The following is a 20,415-nucleotide window of genomic DNA, read 5'->3' as shown; positions in this document are numbered from 1 at the left end:
CCCTTACTCGCACACACGGACACACATGGCCAGAGAGGGACCAGCTTCAGAGGTGACCAGGGGCCGGGCCCACACCCGCAACACAAATTGGACTCAAAGGGATATTTCTAAAACATAAGTAAATTAGGGCGTGAAGTTGTGGTGGATACGGTGAGAAAGTAGACCTGGGTGAAGTTGGAGAATTAGAGGTAAATAGACTCAAAGCGCATCGTATGGAATTGTCAAAGAATTCAGAAAATATTATACAAAGAATTTTAAAGTATGAGAGAAGAGTCAACCAGATAACAACCCTGGAGAGCAGGTCCAGCGATGTCAGGACCTCTACCAGGAATTTCAAGAGGCAAAGAGACAAAAATGAAGAACAGAGATAGTAAAAGAAATGGAAGAAAGTCTGCAGAATTTGAAGACATTAGTCATCAAATGCAGAGAGAAGGAGATGGAGACAAAGGGGAGGGGAAGGGAAGGGTGGGGAGATGCCGCAGATAAAGATGGATGAGTGGCACTCCATGCTCAGACGTGACGTGACATATCTGAGTCTGAAGAGAAGAGAAGCTTAGGAGGTTTAGAAAGGAAAAAGCACAAACTAACAGGAAATAGAGGGCTCCACTCTTAGTGTATTTTGCAACGGCAATAATCTAAAAGTAAAACCTTAGGTCGGGGTTTTAAAAATCTCAGGGATAAACTACTTAGAAGAACCATGTCTACAATAAGACTGAACAGGCAAGGCTTCGTCACTGTGGATGAACAAACTCCTTTAACGAAACCCAGGGAGGACTCAGTAGGAACAGCAGCAAAGTCAATCTGATCCTAGAGGAGGCGTGGGGTCGGGTGAGGAAAAGAGAGACCCACAAGGAAAAGGAAAGCGAAGGCGGAAGACTCAGTGAAAACCAGTTCTATCTGTGGTGGCTTGAACAGGAATGGCTCGCAGTGGCTCCTGTAATTTAATAGTCATCAGGGAGTGGCATTACTTGAGAAGGATCCAAAGATGTTGCCTTGTTGGAGGAAGAGCATCACTGGGATGGCTTTTGAAGTTCCTACAGTCCAAGCCAGTCTCCGTGTCTTCTTCTTCCTGTTGCCTATAGATCCAGATGTGCTATCCAGATGTGCAACTCTAGGCTATCTCTCCAGTACCATGTCTCCCAATGTGTCACCGTGCTTCCCACTATGATGATAATGGACTAAGCCTCTGAAACGGTAAGCAAGACCCAGGTAAATGCTTTTTTTTTTTTTAAATAAGACTCGTCACAGCCATGGTGTCTTTTCAGAGCAATAGAACCCTGGCTAAGACACCATCCAAAGCCACAATCAAAAAATATTCACCACTTAGTTTCCTTAGAGAAGAAAGAAGAGAGAAATAGTAGATACAGTTCTGGTAACTAATGGGTACTTTTCTGTTGTAAGCTATTTTGGTGCAACATTACAGCAAGTTGCAAATCACCAGAGTTCCTACTTGCTCCATTAGAAAGAGTTTTGCAGTGCAGCGAACAAACTTCCAGTAACACCTGCCTTTGAGAACTGCCACAGACACTCAAGCCTCTTCAATGAACACCCTACTGGGGGGGGGGGGAAACATTCATTGACAAGTAGTATCTTGGACCTGTGCACTAATAGTGTGCTAGGCCAAGAGTTGCACCTGCGTAATTCCTGAAACTGCTGTCAAAAATGTGTTCACCCACACTGCTAGAGGAGCACCACATGGCCCCAGCATGCAGACCAGACCATCCACCAAGTGGAAGAGCAGATGGAGGAGTTTAGGGATAAGCAGATGGGGTGGGGGTGCAGAGGCCTGAGGGATGTGCAGATGCAGGAGTCCAGGGATGAACAGATGGAGGAGTTCGGGGCATCCTGCACTCAGGGTCTTCCCATCACGGAAGACTTAGATAACAGGACACGGTGCTACAAGTAGTGTATGCATCTGCATTCTGTGGACATGCTGGCAGCTGTCAGTCCTAAGATGGGACTTGTCTCTGTGTGTGTCTTCTAAATGGATCCAGCCAGTGGTTCCTAATGGAAACGATGTAGCCACATCTTCAAGGCTGGAATAAAAATCAGAATGGAGCCCAAAACTGAAGCTATCAGAAAGAGCCACAGGAAGATGCGGTCAAGAACTTGAGCCACAAATTTCCAGTCTTGCACTACCTGCAAAAAAAAAAAAAGGCATCTTTCATTGAAAAGGCTGAGCAGCTGTTCTGAAATCATTGAGGGTTCTAAAGAGAACAGGATTAGATTTAGGACACTGTTAAGTTTTCAAAAAGTATCTACACATCACTGATGGCATGGGCTTGGATTTTATCCAGTGAAGTTATGATACCCAAGAAAATAGATTGCAAGTTAGTGTCTAGAAACATTTAATAACAGTGAAGATATAAAACAGGAGCTATAGAATTATTTGTGTACTTCAAATATTGTTCATCAAATGCCAAAACAAAAACCCTGACTTTTATGCAATGCTTCCTGATATGCCTATGAAACCAATCACAAATTTACATCTTTAGAGCATTTGTAATTATGTGTCATGGGCTTTCCTCCTACTCCACAAGTGGACATGGCTCCTATAGATCCGGAAGACAGCATTGAGGAAGAGAGGAAATGACAGGTGGGACAGACATTATACTAAGGGCTCTATGGGGCCCCTAGTTAGGCAGGGACGTTGTGAGAGAGTGGGTACCAGGCCTGCAGCAGCAGGACCAGGGAGTAACAAGCCATGGGCTAGGGAACCCTGTGAGGCAAGCATGGGAGCTCACCTTCCAAGGGACACAGAGTCCAGTTTCTACGCATGGTCTCAAGCTTACAGCAGTTTCCCAGAAGCGCCAATGTATGACCATGAAAAAGAAAATACAGTTGGGCAGTGGTGGTACTTGGGAGGCAGAGGCAGGCAGATCTCTATGAGCTCTAGGCCAACATGGTCTCTACAGAAAGACTTCCAAGACAAACAGGGCAACACAAAGAAATCTTGTCAGAAGAAAGAAAGAAAAAAGAAGGGGGGCAGGCAGACAAAGAAGCAAACAAAGAAAAGATACCCAATAGAAACCATGTCAGCTCTTGCAAGAGGAGGGAGAAGAGGGAAATGAGTGGAGGATGGAGAGCATCTCCTGTATCCTAGGGATATACAATACCATCTTCCCAGGTATCTTCAGCAGTACTGAGCAACAGATCCCCCCTGAGCCTCATAGAGTGCCAGGGGAAACCAGGATACTATACAGGGACTTGCTAACCAGTAGTGCTGTAGACAAGGATTTTGTAAAGATGGAGCAGAGTAGAAGGCCCGCCCACTGACTGGAGGGACACAGCAGGCTGTTCTGAGGTTTCCAGGCTTAAAAGCAAAACTGTGGCATAAAATACACAGGCAAGATACAGGGAAATGTTAAAATGTCAACCCTGGGTAGTGGGATGATTAATGATTGTGATTCTCTTGTCTTTGCATTTTCCAAATTATCTGTGCCATTCATATTTTAAAACCCACTTAAATGTTGATATTAGTATTTATAAAAGACGTAAAGAAATAAAACAGAAACTCCTTCCCTAGTAGAAGAAGTACATCCATAAGAGTTGGTATTTTCCTAGGTTTATTTAAAACAAAATATTTAATTGTGTGAAAAATATGATAAACAGATGAGAAGATAAGTCAGGCTGAGCCTATGAAGATGAGATAAAACATAAAGCATATTTCAAAAACACTATCAGAAGCCTGTTGGTGAGCCTCGATCTAATTTTCAAGAATTTTAGCGTCAAATGACTGTTTCTTGTAGTTGTCATGAAGACAAAGGCTGTTCTCAGCCTGTGTACTGACACAGTCTGTCATTTATTCCTTGTCCTATTCTTCAAGTAGGTTCCAAAAAAAAATTCTGGCAAAGTAACACGTCATAGAGGATAAGGCTGGGTCTGTGCTCAGGAAGGTGGCACCCCTGAAACTTAGGCATTTCTGGTTTGGAGCCAGGTTCTCACTGTGTGAATTCTTGCTCTCAACCTGCTGGCATTCTTGGCCTCCTGGGTAGCTGGGATTCCAGGACCAAATCCTGCAGCTTCACTCTGGTTTTTCTGAAATACATACACTAAGCAGCCAGATCCTTCTACCTCAATGAAGCACCTGTTATAACTAAATTTTATATTATGATTCAAATTCTGAGTCTCTCTAGTCACTGAACACATTTCTAAACACTGCGTTTAAAAACATCATACCATGAAAAGGTGAAAATGACCGTAGACCAGGATAACCTGTTTAAAGATGTGACCAAATTCTTCACAGTGGAAGCGAGGCGCTGTGAGGAACAGTGCTCCATCAGCACCTGCTCGGTTTTTAGTCATTGTGCTTTTGTGAACTCATTCCTTAAAAGAAAAAAAAATCAATGCTAAAAGTTCTCTTGTTTGCTGAATTTGTGTTCCGTTACAGAGAGTCGCTGATAACGCTAAGGTGAGCAAGGTCTACGTTCTGTTGTATAGGACAACACTGTGGCTTTCCTGTGCTGACCCCAGTGACAGCGGCATCGCATCACAGCGCACTCACCTGGCTGATGAAGTGCTCCTTCTTCACGTGCCCGGAGATGTATCTGATGGACTCGGCGGCCTTTTCCAGGAAAGTGACCAGAACTTTTTCTCCATCACTGGTAGGAGTGTGTTTCTTTTTCCCAGGGGCTTTCCCCCTCGCTGAGGCTTGACTCTCCTTTCCATTAGGAAACGAGAAGCGGTCTGTGGGGTCCTTCATGCAAAGCCATCTGGGAAGTCTTTGCAGAAACAGCTTCTTCACCCAGGGGGCCATGGGATGGTACGTTGAAGAAGATCTGTGGTGAACATTAATTACAAAAACCGTAACGATAATTGATAGGGTAACAAAAATCATAATGAAGAGGAGGTACTCGCCAATCAGAGGGATGACTTTTGAAGAGGACGGAATTATTTCTTCAATTACTAAAAGAAACACTGTCAACGAGACCAAAACCGAGGTCGATAATGAAAGTTTTTCCCCTTCGTCGGAAGGTAAGTAGAACACCAGGACCGTGAGGAAAGACAGCCCCAGGCAAGGGATTATCAAAAAGAGGGTGTAAAATAACGGCAGGCGTCTCAGAACAAAGGAATAGGTAACAAATGGATAAGAATAGGACCCTTCCCTTCTGCTGCCCTTCATCCCCTTTGCGTTCAGTATCTCCCACTCTCCATTATCAAAAAAGTCTTTCCGGTCAACGTTGTCATTGATCAGGACGAGGTCAACCATGGTACCATCGTAAGTCCAGGATCCAAACTTCATCGAGCAGTTCTGCCTGTCGAACGGGAAGAATGTGACGTCCATGGTGCAGGAACTTTTGTAGCTGGCGGGAGGAGTCCAGCTGACGGTCCCGCTGGATTTCACAACGGCCTTGGTCATGAGGGAGCCTTCAAAACGCCCATCAGCACTGCCATGAAAGTAATTACACTTTAGTGGATGGCTGAGCACTAGGTGTTTGGAGGTTTTTCCTCGAAAGTCTACTATCTACGTCCTTTCCTTTCCTGCCATAGCGGCGAACCGTACAAAGAAAATCACTTTGATACATAAAGTTAATTATTCTGAGCAAATCGGACTTTGTGTATCCTGTGTTAATGTAACCAATGCAGAGTTCTTCTAAGATACTTACTTTTCAAAGAGAACTATGTCAGGGAGCCACAGCGATTCTGACGGAACCTTTATAGAGTTAATGCCACCATATTCTCCGGGATCCCAGCGTAACTTTTGATCCGTCCATTCCTGCATGAAATGAGTATTGCAGCAACTTCATTCTGAAAATCCAGCACTTCAAATTTCTTCAGTTTATCAGCCCATTATTTTGTGACTAAAGAGATTTGCACCCCTGCTAGGACCCGGCATCCTGTCTAGGATTCAGGGTGGCCTGTTACCACGAAGTAAGTGTTCAGCACCTGCAGGCCATTCCTGACAGCACTGACACTTTAATACAGTGGGAACGGGCAGAGACTTCACTTTTATGCTTTATCTAGGTTGATTTTTGCAAGTTCCTAATTAACATTTTTAAATTATGTCCCTAATATTCTGGGCCTCCGTATGTTTTTCTTCAAGCATTAGAAGGGTGAGGCTTCCTGGAGCTCAGTGAAGCCTTCTATGTCATTAAAAAAAAATCAGGAATCAGCAAATGGGTGACCTAATTAGATGGTAAAATATTAAAATATGTATGATGCCCTAAAAGGTGCAGATTACTTTCTCAATATGTTTATTACCATATGTTTGTGAGGCTCTCAACATTGGTCAAAGAAGCTTTGTCTCCAGTAGAAAGTGGTCAATAGAGGGACCCACGACCATTCAAAGTGCTCAGAATAAGTGACCAGGAGTGCTCGGTGGTACATAGAACATCGTTATCTGCCACCACACCCACGGCTCAGGGAACACCACAGAAGAGGGAACAGAAAAAGTGTAAGAGCCAGAGGTCAGGGTTGGAACAGTGTCTTCTGGACATGACAGTGCAAGGCACTCCTGAACTCACTGTGGCTGCAATTGCCTACACAGAATGTACACACAAGCTGAAGGCAGTCAGTATTCCTGTACAGATGGGGAAGGGCCAGCCAAGTATCCACTCTACCTGAGTAGCTATTGACGATTGATGGCTGCTAAGGGAGAGTCTGTTTTCTCTAGGGATATGATTCTTGCTAGGTCAACCTTGCTCCGGAGGATGGCCTCACACCCATGCCTAGAGAGGTACCACTAATCAGACTCAGCGGGTTATAGAAAACAAAGGGGTATAATAAAATGGCATACAACTGAGTGAGAGGATCCTGGAAAGGGCACAGGTATGAGGAAGAGGAACATAAATAAAATACAGTGTACACAAGTATGAAATTCTCAAAGAGCAAGTCCAAATATTTATAAAAAAAAAAAACAACTTTGCTTTAGATTTGATGTAGTGAGAGAGATGAATGCTTGCTTGGTTTGGTATAGAAAACTGTTGACCCAAACTGTCTTTTTTTTTTTTTTAACTACCAGTTATTTTTGGCAAAGCTGCTTACATGGATTTGTTCTGGGCACAAAGGGCACATGTCTAGTTATAGCAGGCATTCTCATCTATGCGCTGCTTAAATAAATACTGATTTATTATCTCTCTTAGAAAGTTCTAGAGTGGATGGAGGAGGGATCACTGAGGCATCACTTCGGGCTGGGGAGCCACCAGCAGTCGATGGATGCTGAAGGAAGGAGAGGAACTTTTCTTTGTGGTACAGCCAGGGGATGTTGCTTACGCCCCCAGGGGATGCCTCATACCTGGGCACAGTGGGCCGCACTAACTGGATATTTCTCCTTTTAAAGAGGACATGAAGTTGAAGGGAAGTGCACTGGGGAGGCTGGACAGAGTCCAAGTGAGACAAGGAGAGTGGATACAATCAATACTGCATCTTTGTGAAGTCTTCAAAGAATACTATTTTTTAAAAAACAAAATAAACATCAATCTCCTGATAAGTAGCAGGATCTCAGCATATGTGACATCTCTTCACTTAAAAGAAGACATGGCCTTTGGGAATACAGAATCTAAAATACTTATAATACCGTGTCACTGTGGGAAAGCACGCATAGATGACTAAGTACTCGAAAGCCAGGCTAACTAAAGCGTGTGGAATATTTTCTCAACATTCTCAGGCTTTGCTCTGCTTCCTTACCCATGTTCAGAAGAGCGCACACAACTCCCTCCTTATGGACTCCCTCGTCACCTTCTGAAAGACTCATGGAATCATCAGAGGGCCCGAGTCTCAGAAATGTTCACACACAGTGGCTTTTGTGTCCTCTTCACTTCACTTGCCACACCCCACCCCACCCCCATTCGCCACTGTGGAATCTGTTCACAAGAAAATCCCAGCTCTACTCGGCTCTGCATACAGGTAGTCCTGCAGTCAGTCCAGCATCCCCTGCTAAGGCCTTCTTGTCCCTCCTGTGCCACTGACTCTCTTGAAACTTTAGAACAGTTATTCAAGGCCCCTTTATAAGCCAAGCTTCACTGAGATGCAGGCACGTAAGAGTTAAATCTAGAACCTGGGGTGGGGACTCTGTTTTCTAAAGCCCAAGTTGCTGCTGTACGATTAAGGCTCGGTTATGCTCTTAATGTTGAGCCATGTGGACAGGTGACCTTAATCTGTTACATCCCATCAAAACATAATTTAGATTTAACTCTTTTGTAAGATATTTGGGGCTGCTCACAAATGTGCTTTCACAAATTACTAGCAGGAACAGCAGGAATTGAAGATTGCTTCGTCTGTGGGTCTGCATGAGGAGTCGCTTTCTTACAACTTAAAATTCCGCTTAATGTGCACAATCCTATACGCAGAGGATGAATTTGGCAGCAAAGGAATTTAAGCTATGTTTTAAACCATAAAGCCATGAAGTATTTTCTCTAAAAAAATAAAATAAAATAATTTTTGTCTAGGTTTAAATATTGCTGAAAGGGATTTGAAAATGTAAATTTATCTAAAATATTTTCTTGGTCAAATTTTAATATGCTGACATTATTAGAAACTAGTTCTCTATGCCTAAAGTAATGCGGCTTTGTTTTTTAAAAGATGCATATGTTTATTTATGTATATGTATTTAGTGTATGTCATGTGCATTTGCAGCTGCCAGTGAAGGCCAGAGAAGACCTGGCTAAGTTGGAGAGTAGCAAGCGCACTTAACCACTGAGCCATCCCTCCAACCCAGCAAATAAGGCTTTTTTAAGAAATACTGCTCTGTTGACCCTGCCGGTGGTAGCGCACGCCTTTAATCCCAGCACTCAGGAGGCAGAGGCAGGCAGATGTCTGTGTGTCCAAGGCCAGCCTGGTGGTCTACAGAGTGAGTCCAGGACAGCCAAGGCTACACAGAGAAACCCTGTCTCAAAAAACAAACAAACAACAACAACAAAATAGTGCATTTACATTGACTAAACTCGTATGTCTTGTGCTGAATTTGTGGTGCCTTCGACTACATCAGAAACTAACGTCTTTCAGAGCAACAATATTTTAGACTACGTCATTGCACTAAAAAAGTGAAGAGGGGTATGGGTGTGTCTGTGATGAAAAAGAATTAGTTTTGTGTACGGCTTGGGTTGAGGGATGAGAAAGGATATATCCTGTAAATTATCTTTAAAATAAAGCATTAAGGAAAGGCTTACACAATTAAATACACGTAAGCTTAATGCAAGCAAAGTGACCAGTGAGCCCCTCTTTTATATATATGAGGTATATAACATAAACTGGCTGGCAAAATTTGATAATTCTACTATTTCTAAGCAGCATGATTCAGATGGAAAACCAGCCATTTCAGCTGTCTATTAATTTAAATGTGATCTGCCTTTATTTGCCCAGACTCAATAAACATTTATCATATATACATATATGCATATATATATACATATATATACAACACAGTGCACTTGTACTTCAGAAAAGGGTTTTATTAGCACTTGTCACCTCTCTTTCTCTTTCTCTCTCTCTCCCTCCCTCTCTCTCTCTCTCTCTCTCTCTCTCTCTCTCTCTCTCTCTCTCTCACACACACACACACACACACAGAGTGTCCTATCAGACCAATGGGAACTGATTTTGCCCCAGTGATGGGGAACAGACCAAACTAAACCACCAGGGGCACGGGCAACAATATGCTCAGAGAAAATTGTTTACAGACACAGGGGAAAAGTTATCAGGTTCCGGATGACATGGCACTAAACATGGCGGTCCAAGCCTGTAATCCCCAGCCCTTGGGAAGCAGAAGGGTCATGAGCCACCTTGTCCGGATGGCAACAGCAAAGCCGGGTGGTGCTGCTTGTGTCCTGGACGAGGCTGTATGTAAAGCCTTGGCATCTTCAGATCGTAAATGTCAACAGATACTCTGTTTGCTAATATGGATTTCTCTAAAGACCCATAACATTTCTTGGACAAAGAATGGTAAAGAGTGAAATAATTTCAGAAGCAGTATTCTAAGGGAGCTGAGGCAAGCCCCAGGAGAGGATTTCTAAGTCAGAAAAAAAAATTGTTCTTGCTTTCTGTGGTCCAGCAGCAAGATCAATAATAGCAGGGGAATAGAGATTTGTGGGGGGAGGGGGTGGCTGATGGCACTTCCTTTGCTTAGGGATTTTATTGTGTCACCGTATATGCCACAATAACTGGCACTGAGGACAGCACTGGCCCCTGACACTATGAGCTCCCAGCCTGAGATTGATTCACCAAGCTGCCCATGGTGCTGGGGAAGAGACCACGTGGGCATTCTGAGGAGACAATGTCTAAAGCAGAAATTGGAAGGGTGAAGAGTCCCAGCATGGCCGGTACAGCAGGTTAGAGAGATGGTGGTGGAACTGTGCGTGGGAAGGAATAAAGGATGGATGAGTGGATGGAAATGCCTTTGGACCTTGAGCTGGATGGTGCGAATCTGAGGGGGTCATGACATCGTCCTTCCTGGTGTGGTTTTAGCAAGTCTGTGAGTAAGATATTTATGGCCCCTGGGGATGTGATTCCTCTCTGAAAGTTCAAGGAAGAAAGACAACCAATGCTGCAAAATAAATCAATAGAATAAAAATAGATCCAGCTCAAGGGGTTCCAGTGGTTGAGGGTGGGGGAGGGAACGGGACGGGGCAGGGGACACAGAGGGGAGCTGAGTGCGCCAGTCTTCGTCTTTATGAAGGTGTGAGGGGGCTGTGCAGTCATGGGAATTATCAGGAGGACTGCCAATGTGATTCACAAAATCCACTCCTATCTGGTTTGCAGGACTTCTGCTTGACCTTAACACCCACGTCAGACATTTGCTCTTCTTGGGAGCATTCCCTGAATTTCTCCCATCTCAGTGTCACCTTCATGGACCTAATATAAACTTAATAGTGATGTTCACCATCTTACAGTAACTATTCCTCGCATAACTAACTAATCCTCTGCCCTCTCCTTGAAGATTGGACTGTGTTGTTGTTGTGGTTGTTGTTGTTGTTGTTGTTGTTGTTGTTGTTGTTGTTGTTTTATTCCTCTGTTCTTCCAGGATCTCGCACAATGCCTGTCACTTAGCAGACTCACAGTAAATAGTGTTGAATCATTGTCACCACCTGCCTAGTGTCACCCCCACCCCATGCTGTCCCACCCCATGCTGTCCCACCCCTGAGAAACAGGGCTACAGGAAGATGCATGCCCACACACTAACGAGGTTGCTCTCCTGAGTTCACAGCTGAAGATAAAACAGACCCTTCACAGGCATCCCTAAGTCTTTCCCTGAGGAACCCAGCATGTGTACTAGAGTCTTTTCAGATGGCGATGCATCTAAATATAAAATAATGCCAGTTTCCCAGGGTGGCTGGCAGATACACCTTGAATTGATCCTTACCTGCTTGAGCCACACATTTGTTGTCATCAGCTGATTCTTTTCGTCCTAAGAAAGGGACCATTAAAAATGTTAAGCATTAAACAGTGTCTTCTGGACACAGCATGGTAACTGTACCTATTAACTGGAAGCGATTGCAACTGTGTACATAAAACCCATGCAGACCCAAGGCAGACCAAATCCCAGTGTGGAGATGGGCATTGGGCAAGAAATTCCAATCCTAGCTCTGGAGCTATTTGGCCATTCTTAGCTTGTGGAGAAATGGTTTTCTCTGAGCCAGTAGCTCTGGTTAAAGCATCCATGATGCACACATCCAATATTTAGGCAACATAAGTTGGTGTTGAAGGATTTGTTTGTAAGGGTAAAGTGTTGGGTGACCAGGGAGGGAGTACAAGTTGAGAACAGATGAGGGCATTATCAAAGCAACTTATATGAGACTCTCAAAGAACTAATAAAAAAATTAAATAGTTGACAGGGGGAACAGGGAGATGAAAAATGGAGGGTTTCAATATTTTGGATGTTTCTTAGGAAGACTCCTGAATCTTACTGCAGAAGTGTTCAAAACCCAAAAGATTCAGATATTCCATTGACTTAAGAACAAGTCAATGATACATGGCCCCACAGCGTGCTGTATACTTTGCTCAAATGAAACTACCTATTAAGACAAGCAGTAATTCATTGTGGAGATACTTTTATCAGGTAAACAACTCAGAAAGCTCTTGATGGTGCAAAGAAGGAAATTATAGCTGGGCTTAAGACAAACTCAAGTAAGTAATTAAGTTTTACTCCTTCTCAACTGTCTGATGGGGTTGAAGACCAGATAGTTTAGTCTTACAATTAACCTTAGTTGTTTAGGGGTTAAGATGTTTTTAGGTCTAGATAGATGTTTTAAGTTGACAGAGATGAGATATGATAGATATTGATTCTCACTCAGAATTTTAGAATCACCAAGATAGGAAAGATGATTTCTACAAAGTTGCCAAATACAATTAGCCAAAACACCATGAATGTAGCATTCATATAATCCCTGGTTGTTTCATGGTTCTTCTTGCTGTACGTAATAATATAAATGTATATGCCAAAAAAAATAAAGAAAAAAAGATAAACTCTGTATAAGTTTCCAGAAAGAATCCTGGGGCGTTTAGCCAGCCCAGAATGGAGAAGAGAGCCATAGGCTTGAGCCACACAGGAGACATAAACTAGAGCCTTGGGGAGCACAGTAGGATGAGCTCCTCCTGTATTTGGGCGATTTGAGGCTACAGGTTTCTCCACAAACATAAATCTAGCAGGAGTACAAGCCTGAGAAGAGAGTGAGCAGAGATTTAAAAGTGTGGGTGAGGTCAGGAAAAGTGAGGAGTCCCCTGGAGAGCATGTGGCTCTAACAGGGCACTGTCATCGCCACCTTGTCGTCTGCTACATCATCAGGTTGTGACCTCTTTTGTGGGGGCAAATGACCCTTCCACAAGGGTCATCTAGGACCATCAGAAAATACAGAGGTTTACATTACAATTTGTAACTGTAGCAAAGTTACAGTTATGAAGTAGTAACAAAAATAATGTATGTGTGGGGGTCACCACACCACACATGGGGAACTGTGTTAAGGGGTAAAGCATTGGGAAGGATGAGAGCCGTCTCCTAGGTGCAGGAGCCCTGATGGCCCAGTGCAGAGGTAGCAAGGAGCCTGGATATCCCCTGTCATGCTGGGTTTTATCCCCCCTTCTCCCCTGCTTCCTACTGGGGGGGGGGTAGTCAATCTATTCTAACTCCCCTCTCCACCCTCTGCCCAAGAGTCCCACAGAGTTGGCATGGGATGACCTCCCATTCCTGCCTCAGGACATTTCACTGCCTCCTAGGGACGTATTTCCTCTCACCATAGCCTATCTGTAAAAACGTCAGGGTCAAGAACAGGGAAAGACAAAGTCTGGAGTCACAACACTTAAGGACGGTGTGTGGTTTTGACTCACCACATCCACAAGCTGAGATATTTTCAAGCCAAAATACACTTTTATGGTGTCACTGGAATTCAGCACAGGGCGAACCCATTTCTGATAGTCTTGGAACAAGTGTCTGAGGAGCGCGTCTTCATGTTGGGCGATGGAGCTGAGTGCTGTAGAGGCTGTGAGAGTCACCCAGGAACCTGAATTAAGGGAACAGTAGAGACACTGGTTCAGCATCCTCACTTGGATCCCCCATCTGTTTACCACGGGCTGGCTCAACAGAGGCTCTGAAGCAAGGTGCTCTGCACCCCACTCTCCCCCTGCACCCTACTTCCCTGTACCACATTGGCAAAACCAGGATCTAGACTTTTCTAGAAACATCTCATCCCTGGGTACACACACAGGTCTCTGAAGTGTCACCTATAGCCTCTCATCTTACCCTTCACTTCAGGTCTCACAAAAAAATGCCACCTACTTAGAAATGTGTACTGCACACATGCTGGCTCCTTCATTGCACCTAGGATTTATCCTGTATCTTTTCAGTTGAATATATGTGTGAGTGTATATATGTGTGTGTGATTGTCACTGTGTGTCTTGTATATATAAGTTATCATTGTATGTATATTCTATATGCAGATTGTCCTTGTGTAAATATACATATGTATGTTCAATCATATTACATGTGTTTGTTATTGTATACATAAGTGCATATCACCTTTGTGTGTGTTTTATATGTACAGTTTTATTATGTGTCGCCTTTGTATGTGTGTTGTGTATGTATAGTTTTATAATGTGTATGTTGTTAGCATATTTACATGTTGTCATTATCCCCCCCGCCTCCCAAACTTCAGGTTGACAGGCACAGACAGCATCTATCCCCTGTAACAGCACTCCACATTTAGAACAGGGCCTGGCCCAGAACGGGCACTCATTTTTCACACATGGAATAAATGAAGCAGGGAAAAGGCTATATCTTCACTGAACACCCACTGTGTTTCTTTGTCTGTTTTCTTGTCTTCTTCCCAGTGATATCTCCTGCTAGAAGTCCTCTGGTCAGCTCCCAGGAAGAATTCTTACAAGCTCAAAAATATGTAAGTCCCTGAAATGATTCTGACTTAACATTGGGGCCTCGGTTAGAGTATTGACATAGAAACGCAGTCTAGTGAGTCTTCTTTGTATTCAAGTATGTGCTGGCTAACCTAAACCAATAAGGTCCCTAACTATTGTTCTCAGCTTCTCTGTGAATGTTCAGGATCTGTTAATAGCCTAGAACTAAATCTGCAGAATTTTCTTTATTCAAGAAGACCTCTGATTACACACACACACACACACACACACACACACTGGCCAACAATCACAGGCAAAATGCTTACTCCAAGTTTACTAAGCCAGACCAAGAGATTGTCCATTAGATGTAACATCCTTTTAGGTCCATGAGGTCTCCACAGGCAGTTCCCTAAAAGAGGAGCAATCCAAGGTGCCCGTGCAGCTGCTCTCAGGGTGGGATGAAACTGGCAAAGATGGGACGACTGTGCTTATCAGCATAGAAGTTTCTCAAAGGACTGAAAATGGAACTGCTATATGCCCCAACTCCATGCCTGCTGGGCATTCACCCAAAGAACTCCATCCTACTAAGGAGATACCATGTTCATGCCACCATCAACTGATGAATGCATAATGAAAATGCAGTACACTATGGAATGTTTCTCAGATATAAAGAACAGGGAATGTATTAAGTTCAAAGGAAGATGGATAAAACTGGATAAATCAGGCCCAGAAAGACAAATGCCACATCTTCTCGCCCCTCATGCATGGATTCTAGCTTCAAATTTTTAGATTAAGGTATTGACTTTGGACTTCCTACAAAGATCAGGAAAGTAGAAGGCCAATGATACAAGGGAAAAGAGGGGGTGGAACGTTTTAGGCAGGGGTGGGGACAAGGGAATAAAGAGGAAAGAGAAAGGGGGTAATGAGAAGACCAAGCAAAACTAAGAATGTATGAACAGCCTTATGGCTTTGTAAGCTCATTAAAAATATAATTGCTTTTTTAAGGAGTTTAAATAAAGGTTCTTGCTTGGATAGATAAAGCTGCTCCCAAAAGCCATGGGTTATTAAATGAAAATGTTAGTGCTAGGAGTCTCACACCTCCTCATGAGTTGTTGGTCAAGGAGGTCCCAGAAACCACCTGTGTCATTATTTCTTTAGTCAACTTAATATAAACTAATGTCATCTGAGAAAAAGAGACCTCAACTGAGAAAATGTCTCCAACATAATGGCCTCTAGGCCATGCTCTGAGGACATTTTTTAATATTAATGAGTGATATAGGAAGGTTTGGCCCACTGGAAGTGGTACTGCCTCTGAGCAGGTGGTCCTGGGTTGTATAAAAAGCAGGATGAGCAAGCCATGGAAAACAAGTGAGTAGGCAGCATTTGCCCAGGCTCTGTGCTTCAGTGCCGACCTCCAGGCTCCTGCCTTGCACTCCTGTGCATTCTCAGTTTTCTTAACCAATATATTTTATTACAACTTATTAACCGAGCATACGTCACTTATAACCCGACTAACCAAAACAATAGGAAACAAGGATTAAGGAACACAATAGCAAAACCGTAAGGATATCAGTTCCAAGGAATAATTCTCCTGGCATAATCAGAAGGATTTCTGCTGCTGGAACCTGGAGTAACCAGAACCCAGAACCTCAGCAGGAGCTGGAAACCTGAAGCTTTCCCTTGAGGGGTTCTCTCTAGGAGCGTCTCAAAGTGGAACAACTTTGCTATCCAAAGTTTCCAAAAGTCCCGCCTTCAGTTCTGGGCTCATTTATACATCCCCTCCCAGAGTCTGTTCACAGGATTTTTTCAGCTGGCAACAGTCAAGCTCCCGCATGAGGTGGTTGCTCTTCTAGTGGATTAGCCTCACCTGTTCTCTCACAAGACCGTTCCAATCCCACACTTGGGATCATAAAAAACAAGTGAAGTCTCTGCTTCATTCCTGCCCTGACTTCTCTTAGTGTTGCCTTATGGCCTTGTAAGATGAAATAAATCCTTTCTTCTATAAGACGCTCTCTACCGAGGTATGGTAAACACACTAGGTCAGCCCCAAAGCTGCAGAGACTATTGTCATCGGAATGTGTCACCCACCACGGTTACATGGTTATGGTGGTGGCATTGAATGAGATGTTCCCTATAGTTTCCGGTGTTCAAATACTTGGTTCCCAGTTGGTAGCAGTGTTTAGGGAGATTAGGAGGTGTGGTATAGGGCATAATAGTGTCACTGGGGCTGGACTTGAGAGTTCAAAGACCTCTGCCATCCCCTGTTTGCTCTCTGCTTCCTGGTTACAGTCTAAAACGTAATCTCTCAGCTGCCAATTGGTTGCCATGCCTATTGCCAGGCCTGCCGGCCTTGATGGCAGTGGACTCTAACCCCTCTGAAACAATAAGCCAACTAAGCCCTTCCTTGTTTAAGTTGCCGTGGGTGTTTGATCCCAGCATCAGGAAAGTGACTAATAGAGAAGTTCGTACCAGGAAGTAGCCTGTTGCTGTGGCAGACCGGACCATGCTTTTTGTTGTTGGTTGGTTGGTTGATTTGTTTGTTTGCTTGTTTGTTTGTTTGTTTTGAGAAATGAGGAAGACTTTGGGACTTTGTACTACAAATGCAGTTAAATGATGTAAGCAGAGTTTAATGAGCTATCCATAGGTCTTAGGATGGAACCTACCACTGTGTTTTGCTAAATGCATGTTAGCAAACTGCCTTCTGTGTGGTTATGTTCAAACTCATGTTTTACGGCTACTCCTCACCGTGATCAGAGACATTTCTTAGTGAAATGGCAGGAGTCAATGCAGAGAATCACGACTGGTTAAAAAAAAAAAAGTACTGAGAATAACTGACAAGTACTCCGCCCTAAATGGGACATCTACATCCTCCCTCATGAAGCCTCCAATAACATCAGGGAAGGTCAGACAGAAAGAATGAAAGAGCTGAAAGACGGAGAGAGGTGGCCTGAAATTCTGTCTTCTGAACATGACATAGGCTGTGGTCTCCTGAACTTCAAGCCGCTGTGGTTACCCACACAAAATCAGCCTTCCAGTGAGTGAGTGAGTGTGTGTGTGTGTGTGTGTGTGTGTGTGTGTATGTGTAACAACAATGAATAAAAGGCCGTGCATTTGACAGGTAGCTAAGGGAGATACATGGCCACAGAAGGAAGGAGAAAGAGGAGTGGTGGCATTATGTTTTAAATAAATTTTAAATTTTTAAATAAAAAAGACGGAGGGGGAAAGGATGCATCACACTTTTCCCTTGGGAAAAGATTTCCACTTTTAAAGTGTTCTTAAATGTTGTCTTAATTAATAATTCATAAATGTTAATATTGATGGTTAAAATACAGGGGGTGTGTTTTCTATCAACACATATGTGTTTGAAAAGCAGTGAAAAGGCTGTTTGGTAAGAATTTGACTTGTTTTTTCAAAATCTTTAATACAAGGAGAAAAAGAGACGATACGACATTAAATTTTATGTATTTTTTTTTTAAATACTGCCTTCCAGCATGCATGGCGAAGGGCTCATGATGCCCTGTCTTTAACTGAGTCAATGCCAGCAGAAGAACGGGAGTCCTTTTCCTCAATGCTGTAGCTGCTGAGAAGTTGCCCATGATCCAGTAATAACCCAACATCCGTGCAATGCAAGCAACAAACTCAGAGGGTTATTAAGAAAAACAAAACAAGAAAGTAAATGGAGGTCTTGTTGACAAGAACAGTTTGCAGAGGGAGTGGGAGGGGAACAAAAGAACATGATGTGTGGGAAAATATCACCAAAATACATCATATGTGTATGAACTTGTCAACAACAAATAAAAAGTATTTTTCAAAACAATGCCTAAAATGATGGGCTATAACTGAAGTTGTGCCTCGCCCTTTCTCTTCCACTCAAGAACGCATACATATAAATATAAAATGCATTAAAGTAAAAGCATTAAAGTGTGCAATAGCGGGAAGTACGGCCCTACACATGGGATATTCATTTAACATCTCACCTTTCTGGACCTCTAGTGCTTCGGCTGTTATTAACAATCAGAGAAGCATCTAAGAGCAGGGCAGCTGCCAAGGCATCAGTGGGTCAAGGGACCTAACCGCTTCCGGAAATGTCCGGGGAGGGAAGAGAGAGATTCCCTGGTTCATCCTGATGGAAAAGATGTTCACTTGGCTCCTTCTATCCCACCTCAAAGTTCAAAACAGCCTCATGCAGGTGGTTTCCCAGCATTCCACATCGCACTCGGACCCCTTTCCACCATCCACAGACTCTGGATCTCTGAGCTTCTGCTCAGGGTCTCTCTAGCCTGTTTTCCTACTGCACTGAAGTAAGCATTTAAAACCAGATGAGGAACAGATCTTCACCTCTCCCTTCTCCACTCCAAATCCAACCACCAGTCTCATCCCAAGTCTGTGGCAGACACCTGCTGTGGCCTTCCCTTCACCTCTGCCACCATCTCCAGCAGATCACACTGATCTATTCCTCCAGCCTTCCTCCTGACTCATGCCGTTGCCCCAGCGCCCACCTCCAGCAGGCATTCCCTGGCAACCTTGGAGGCCAGTTTCAGATCTTTGCTCTCCCTCCTCTCTTCCAGCCCCACCCCCAGTCTCATCCCCAGCTCCATAGCAGACTTCCTGTTCCAGCATTCTCTACCCCGATCCCAAAGAACAAAGCAGATCCTGGTGGAACGGCCTGCTTTCTGCCATCTTGGGAACCCCCCCCTGCACCCCCGTTCTATTCCATCCCCTTTTCTAAGTGCAGCGCTGAATATCTAGAAGCATGTTAAACCCTAAGTGGCTACACCTGGAAGAATCCTAGAAGAATTTCCCACCAGGCAACACAAAGCCACCTCCTAAGAAGCACAGAGCAGCAGAAACCATGGAACAAAACACCCACCCAACACACACAAAACCACATATCAGCACCTAGAATTTCAGTCATCCTAAACCCAGATACCTAGATGCCAGCTTAAAAACACAATCAATAACATCCAGGACAATGTGTCTCCACTAGAGACTATCTCACCTACCTACCCAGCACAGTAGTCACTGAGAAATGCAACACAAGACCAGGACCTTAAAATAACCTTTATGAATATAATAGGGATCCTTAAGGAGGAAATTAGTAAATCCTGTAAAGAAATCTATGAAAACACAAACAAGTAGTGGGAGACCATGAATAAAACAATTCAAGACCTGAAGGTAGAAAAAGAATCAAAAAAAAAAAAAATTACCCTAGAGAAATCTGGAATTGAAAAATTTAGAAACTACAACAGCCTCACCAAGAGAATATAAAAGATATAACAGAAAGCCTCATGCACTAAAGACAAGATAGAAAAAAATGCATACCTCAGGCAAAGAAAATGTTAAATGCTTTTTTTAAAAAACAGACAGAAAACAACCAGGAGATCTGAAACAATATGAAAAAAATCAAATTTAAGAATAATAGAAATAGAAGGAGGAGGAGAACTCCAGGTCAAAGGCACAAAATATATTTTCAACAATATCATGGAAGAAAATTTTCCTAACCTAAATAAGGAGATGCCTATCAAGGTACACAAGCAGACAGGACACCAAATAGCCTGGACCAGAAAAGAATGTCTTCTTGGCACATAATAAACAAACATACAGAACAAAGAAATAATACGAAAAGCTACAAGAAGGAAAGACCAACTAACATATAAAAGCAGACCTGTTAGAACTAAACTTGACTTCTAATAGGTGCTATTACCGGAAGTCGGATGCCAGCCCAGACTACTATACCCAGCAAAACTTTCAATCACAAAAGAAAAATGGAGAAAATAAAATATTCCTTGATAAAATCAAATTTAAGCAATTTCTATATACAAATCCAGTCCTACAAAAGGTCCTAGAATTAAAAATTCAACCTGCAGAATGCAATCACACCTAAGGAAACACAAGGAATAACTAATCTCAGACACACAAATAAAAAGCTGAAGAAACACACACACACACAAACACACCATCACCACAACAACAACATAATAAGGGAGTCAACAAACACTGTTCATCGGTAACTTTACACATGCATGTTCTTAATTCCCCAAGGAAATAACGTAGACTAGTAGAATGAATATGAAAACAAGATCCATCCTTCTGCTGCATTCAAGAAACACACCTGAACATCAAGGATATGCATTACCTCAA

The 20,415-nt window shown here is 43.2% G+C and overlaps 1 protein-coding gene across 1 annotated transcript in view; it reads right to left on the bottom strand.

The window, feature by feature from the left end:
* Window positions 1-809: 809 nt before the first annotated feature.
* Window positions 810-20,415, bottom strand: part of CHRNB3 (cholinergic receptor nicotinic beta 3 subunit) — a 28,807-nt gene continuing 9,201 nt past the window's right edge. The window contains exons 2-6 of the mRNA XM_084759323.1: window positions 13,255-13,427; window positions 11,294-11,338; window positions 5,607-5,716; window positions 4,505-5,387; window positions 810-2,139 (exon numbers count right to left, since the gene is read on the bottom strand). Coding sequence (XP_084615449.1) covers window positions 2,005-2,139; window positions 4,505-5,387; window positions 5,607-5,716; window positions 11,294-11,338; window positions 13,255-13,427 — 1,346 coding nt within the window. The 3' untranslated portion in view covers window positions 810-2,004. The remainder of the gene's footprint in view (window positions 2,140-4,504; window positions 5,388-5,606; window positions 5,717-11,293; window positions 11,339-13,254; window positions 13,428-20,415) is intronic.

Source organism: Acomys minous, assembly GCF_964271855.1.
Source record: "Acomys minous genome assembly, chromosome: 15".
Classification (NCBI taxonomy): Eukaryota; Metazoa; Chordata; class Mammalia; order Rodentia; family Muridae; genus Acomys; species Acomys minous.
The sequence above is the reverse complement of the archived record's forward strand: the minus strand, read 5'-3'. Positions and strand labels throughout refer to the sequence as shown.